Source organism: Thamnophis elegans, chromosome Z (genome assembly GCF_009769535.1).
Source record: "Thamnophis elegans isolate rThaEle1 chromosome Z, rThaEle1.pri, whole genome shotgun sequence".
In the NCBI taxonomy this organism is placed as follows: Eukaryota; Metazoa; Chordata; class Lepidosauria; order Squamata; family Colubridae; genus Thamnophis; species Thamnophis elegans.
The window spans coordinates 26,896,386-26,902,981 of record NC_045558.1 but is presented as its reverse complement, the minus strand read 5'-3'; the positions used below and the strand labels follow the sequence as shown (position 1 = coordinate 26,902,981).

At 33.9% G+C, this 6,596-nt stretch overlaps 1 protein-coding gene across 1 annotated transcript in view; it reads left to right on the top strand.

The window, feature by feature from the left end:
* CUBN (cubilin) overlaps window positions 1-6,596 on the top strand; it is a 187,038-nt gene that overhangs the window by 990 nt on the left and 179,452 nt on the right. The window contains 2 exon segments of the mRNA XM_032235067.1: window positions 6,085-6,226; window positions 6,366-6,495. Coding sequence (XP_032090958.1) covers window positions 6,108-6,226; window positions 6,366-6,495 — 249 coding nt within the window. The 5' untranslated portion in view covers window positions 6,085-6,107.

Genomic DNA, 6,596 nt, shown 5'->3' with positions numbered 1-6,596 from the left:
GGAGAAAGCCTGGGCGAGCTGGGGAGGGAAACTGCTGAGATGGTGGAAGGGACGGGAGGCGGGAACGGAGGAGAAAGCCTGGGCGCTGGGGAGGGAAAGTGCTGAGATCGGGAAGGGACGTGCTGTGATTGCGGGTTATATAAGAAGGCGGGGTGTATAAAAACTTTTTTACATAAATCTTGAAAACCTGCGGGTTATTTGCGTGGGCGGGTTATTTGCGTGGGCGGGTTATTTGCGTGAAAATACGGCATTTTAATTTATCAATACTGTATCCTGAATTTATGAAAAAATAGGAGTTTATATAAATCATTTTAAATCTTAAATCCAGCTCAGTACTGGAATATAAATGTTTTTAAATAAAAAAATTAAAGTCAAATATTAAATTCCTTTTAATATCTTGAAAACAGCTCTTTTATTTTTAATATCATTTTATCACTGTTTCTCCCAAAGTAATACTAGAACTGTAATTTCATGATAAGTTCTTATTAGAAACCTCTACTTTATGTTGAATCCAAATGCCATTTTTTAAGTTTCCTCGGGGAAAAGAGTGATTGATAAAGATGCAACTCAACTTACGTTTTGTGGAGTAAATCTATGTATCATAAAATCTCTGCATGTCAAATTTCCTAAGTTCAATTAATAGCATGTAATTATAAAAATAAAAAACAGGCCTTTAAATCTTAGGATTTATATTTAAAGTAAAGAACAAACACCTTCTGGACTCAACACAGATTTACTAGTAGATCCAGTGTTTCATTATTATCAATGTATGTGCCTCTTAGAATATAGAACTCAGAATAATGATTACAAAAACAACCTTTCAGTTAAAAAAAACCTGAATTGCCATAGTTGTTAGAGAAAAAACAAAACATCTTATGATAGAAATTTAAAAATAATTTATCATTATAAATCTTGAATAGATATTAGAAAACAACCATTTGCTTAGGTGCAAAGTTATCAACGAAATCAAATCTGACTTTCTACATTCTTATAATCCTGTGATAGCGAACCTATGGCATGCGTGCCTGAAGTGGCACACAGAGCCATGTCACCTGGCATGCACAGCATTGCCCATTCCTCTTCTGGGCTTTTGGTACACATGCGCGCATGACAAACAGCTAGCCTTTCCTCGTGCTGATTGTCACACGCCCATGTGTGCCAGAAACAGACCAGCTGGACAGCATGCATGTGCATGCCAGAAACCAGAAGTTCATTTTCAAGCATGCACATGCGCCCTGGGCAACTTATCTTCCGGTTGCGCCCCAGACGAGCGTGTGCATCACTCAAATTGCCATCACTCTTATAAAATATAGTACCTTATTTGGTACTATATGGGTATTCAAGAGGTCTGGTTTCTGAATAGTTACCGGATTTTTAAGAGTATAAGACCTACCGGAATATAAGACCCACCAAGGTTTTCCAAGGTTTTGAAGAGGCAATTTTTTTTAAAAAAAAGTTTTTGCACTTTGCAAACCTCCGAAAAATGGCCCATTTTTGCAAAAACATGCTCATTTTTTTTAAAAAAGGGCAAGAATAGCCCTTAGGAGGCTTATAGAGTGCTCCAGGGGTGGGTGGGCAAAAATGAGCAAAAAAACGACCTCCAATTTTTGCAAAAAAAAGCCCATTTTTTGGTCCAAAAAAGGGCATGCATAGCCTTTAGGAAGCTTATAGCGTGCTTCTGGGGGCTGGTGGGGCAAATTAAGCAAAAAATGGCCCATTTTTTTGCTCATTTCTGCCCTCCCCAGCCCCCAAGAGCTCTCTGAAAGCCTTCTAAAAGCTATGCATGGGCATTTTAGTGAAGGGGGCAGGGTTTGGGGAGGCAAAAGATGCTGTATTCAGTGCATAAGATGCACCCAGATTTTCAGCCTCTTTTTTGGGGGGGAGGTGCATCTTATACTCTGAAAAATATGGTATAATGTAGTCGCTTTTCAGACAAGAGAGAAATTTTAAAGTTCAAATAGGATTATACTATAAGAGCACCTGGAATTATGTTGAAAGGGTTGTCAGCATACTGTCATTATGCAAGCTTGAAGACATACTTGTTCTTCAAAACATCTGCAATAGAGTTACAGAAGTGTATATAATTAAACTCTTATCAATGTGATTGCTCCTATTCTTGGGAAGTAATAACTTACCATCGCTCTGAAGATCTGCATATACAAATATACCCTCAATATCTGCCTTGGGAAATACTCTACTGAAGAAACAGAAGAGAAGACTGAGAAGATTTGAAAATGGATTTTATCTATGATACTTCAAAGACACAAAAGGCTCCCAAATTAACATTTTTAGCCCATCTTGAATAAACCCAACTATAACTATCTATATTGAACATATTGCTGCTGAAAGTAATTATAATACACAGAGATATCCAGTAAATATGCTTGAAAATTGTCATAATTTCCGTTTGCATACTAAAATACATTCCTATAATAATGTGTTTTAAAGTAGATTTAATTCAGACTAAATTAATGCTATGTTAAAAATACTAAGAATTTATTGAATAATCTGGAAATTAATTTGTCCTAGCCATACTCATATACAATACTTAATAAATTACAGTATTATGGCTCAACTTCCTCCAGAAGCTGTGAGGAATTCAGAGAATTCATGTGGTAAAGTCTCAGAGAAAAATCCAGACACATAAATCCAGACTGTGTTAACTCATTATCTCTCTGGATTTCATTTTAAACTCTTATTTAGACATAATACTCAATGGAATATCAAAATAGCTGCTAAGGCATGATAATGGTTATGCCTTTTTTAAAAGAATAGAATAGAATTCTTTATTGGCCAAGTGTGATTGGACACACAAGGAATTTATCTTTGGTGCTATGCTCTTAGTGTACATAAAAAGGCAAGATACATTCGTCAAGAATCATAATGTACATTACTTAATGATAGTCATAGGGTACAAATAAGCAATCAGGAAACAACCTCAATATAAATCATTAAGGATACAAGAAACAAAGTTACAGTCATGGGGTCATAAGTGGGAGAGATGGGTGATAAGAATGATGAGAAGATTAATAGTAATAGTAATGCAGCCTTAGTGAATAGTTTGACAGTGTTGAGGGTATATCTTTAAAGTATATCTTCAGTATGATAGCATTTAACATATGTCCAATATGCTGAACATTTTAAAATATTTTCGAAAACTATTTTTAGAACCTAGAAGGAGGAAGAATATAAAAGGAAATGGTCCCAATGAAGTTTTATTGTTTATACATCTCCCTTCTTTTGATTTTTACAGGATTAGCATTTTTGGTCTGCATCTCATAGAATATTGAGATTCAAGATATTATCAAGAAAATCAAATAATATGTTCCTTTTTATTTTGATTCAGTTGCTCAAATCCCTAAAATATTGTTATGAATAAAAGTTACAAATCTTCAAGGAGTATATACAAAAACTGATTTGTTTTGTTAATGGGGAAAAGAGGTGGGGAAGAAAGGAGATGTTTGCTTTTTTAAAAGTTCTGCTGAAATTTTAAAAACTACAAACAAACCAGATTAAAACAAACAAGCTATCAACTATGGATTCAAAGCATCCTTATCCTATTATATACTCTGACTCAGTTCTTACTTACATGTTCTATCTATTTCTTCTTCCTATTTCTTTACACATGTATACAACAATGACATACGTTCCAAGCAGCAGATTTGAAACCAAGCTTAATTAACCTTGCCTAATAGTCTACTTCAGCTTTCTCTAATCTGTATATCTGTTGTGTTACATTTCCCATCTTTCCCAGAAAACATATTCACAATATGAACATTTCACTGTTCTGTTTCATCAGACTATTTGTCTAATTTATAAACACATTAAAAGAATAATGTTAGTATTTCCTGACTAGTAATAAGCCTCCATAACCGGATACATGTACTTTTTAGTTGGAAGTGTGTTCAGTTTAATTTTTAAAAAGAAAGTTGGTATTTTACCATTGAGCTATATATACATTAATGTATTACACAAGTACCATTAAAAAAATCTTGTTAATATAAACTACAAAATATTGTGAAATTATCTCATGTTTTATCTTGGGTATGTCTAGATAAGAAATCTCTGTATAAATGAAGCCTGGAAAATTGCTGACAGTTTCACTGTACAAAATCAGATAATCAATGACCTGACCTGTCATATGTTCTTATGTTCCTGTTTTATTATACCACAAAACCATTATTTAATGGCAATATGTGCAAAGTGGATATGTTATTTTTTTATTTGATTCCATATTTTTAGTTGCAAAGTTTTTGACTAAGGGTGTTTCTCAACTGTGGCAATATGGAGATGTGTGGAGTTCCCCCCAGAATTCCCCAGTTAGCAGTCCATCCATTTTCAAATTGTCAGGGTTAATAAACTTTGGTGTAGACTAATTCTCCCTCTTTTTCTGATATTATGCCAATGATAACACAGCTATCAAGCCTCTCTTAGGCCATCTTCTTGTGCCTAGGCCATCTTCTACAATGTCAGAAATTGTTTCTCAAAGTGTGAAAAAGGCTAAAGTTTAGTGTACACTCTATTGTTGAATCATCTTTATTCATTGGCATAATATAATAATTTGCTTCTGCAAAGATTAAAAGGAATCAAAATTATTAAAAACCAAAAAGTTGAATAGTAGAAACAAAACAAAATTTGGAAAACATTCTTAGATGTGTTTGATCTACATACATATTGACACACAGTTTTCTATTCCAAAGATCCCTTTGGAAAAGCTCGTAAATTAATTAGGTCAGCTCTTGGAAACTTCACACCCTTTCTTTTACAATTTTCTTCCCTCTAACATCTCATTGTCCATCATATAATTAGGCTTCCCTAAATGTGATAGCCTCCCTCCTTTGTCCTTGACTCTTTCTCCCTGCAAATATAGAGTTATACCAGTGTTTGCAAACCAAATATTTTGGCACAAGTAAGAGGGGAAGCCTCCATCTGTTTCAATTCATATTTGTGCTTTTCCAAAGCCACATTCAGTCCCTCTATCCTGTTTCTATGATATCATTTATTTTTCCATTTAAGCCCTTAGGATTTTGTTTCATGCTATATGATTTAGTTAGGAAATACATATTGAATATTATGACTTCATGATACCTTATAACCACTGGGTCTGATTAGAGATGAATGTTACAAAGCTAAATCAGAATAAGGGTACATTTTGCATGTCATCAATTTAAGTGGTGATCAGGAAACACTTTTGCTGTCTCTTACAATATTTTTACAGTTGTTGAATTGTAATGGTGTGTGAACATGTATTTGGGAGACATGGGAGAGAGCTACATGGGGAAAACCATGCAAAAGATTTATCAGCCCATAGAAGAAGAAGGGATGTGAGAAACATTTCCTTTCTTGGTTTCCCACCGAGCAAAAGAAAGGGAGAAATACTTTCAATTAAAATTCCATTAATGTAATAATAATTTAATTTGCCAATACAGATAGGGTGAGTACCTGGATGTCTAAACTACCTCCAAGGATTAATATGAATTCTAATAATACCTCAGTTTTATTGAAATTCCTGCCTCCTTCTGAGCTGTGTTTGCCAAAGTCAATATTTCATAGATATTGATTGAACATGATTAATACATTGTTAATATTTGGTTTATAATTTTGTTTCTTATTATAGGTATTATGATTATCCCCTCATTATATTCACATATAAAATGTACTCTTTTTAATCAGGAATTATTCCTCATGGAGATGAACCAAAGTGAATACCATAAACATGAGGCAGGTAGAAATTGAATAAAACTCAGCTGCAATTCTCAAGAGACAATATAATAATTTGCATGTACATCACACCATTAGAAAATAAGGACCAATATTCCAGTGTCTGCTCAAGAGAAGTCTTGGAAAATTGTTTATTTACTACTTTTAACTACATATTTAGTTGCAAATATGATCTATAGAATAGACAACTATTCCTTTATAGCAAATAAATCATCTCTAGCATTCCTAACTAAGAAAGAGAGGAAAGAAACAGTGCTGAATAAGCATCTCTATGAATATGCAAAGATAATTTCAAGAGCAAAGTACACCTGATATAGGATTAATCCTTGAAGATAATACAGATTTCACTGTATTGACACACAGACAAGACAAGGAAGAAGTGAGGGATGAAGTGTCTACACTTTCTTCCTTGGACCCTGGTGACATTATTGACAATTTTTGGGAAAAACTATGGATCTGATTCTGATGAAAAAAATAGACCCAGAAGGAACATTAATCAGGCACAGTGAGTACCATTCTTGACATTTTAATTACAGATTGCTTAAATTCATATAGATACAGAAAAACGTTGTCACAGGAATAGAACAAATTATGTAGTTTCATTAAAGTTTCTTTACAATGTGTTCTTCCCTTTGACATATCAGGCCTCGTATGTCATCCGAAGGGGGCAATTTAGTCTTCCACACTGGCACTGCCAAGAATATTGAGTTCAGAACTGGATCACAAGGCAGAATAAAACTTAATGAAGAAGACCTTGCTGATGTTTTTAATCAGGTAATGATTTGGATCTGTTGTTTACAATGTTATTTATTACTATCTAAATGCAATTCTTCAAAGGGGATTCAGAAAATCAGATTTAAACATGTTGACACATG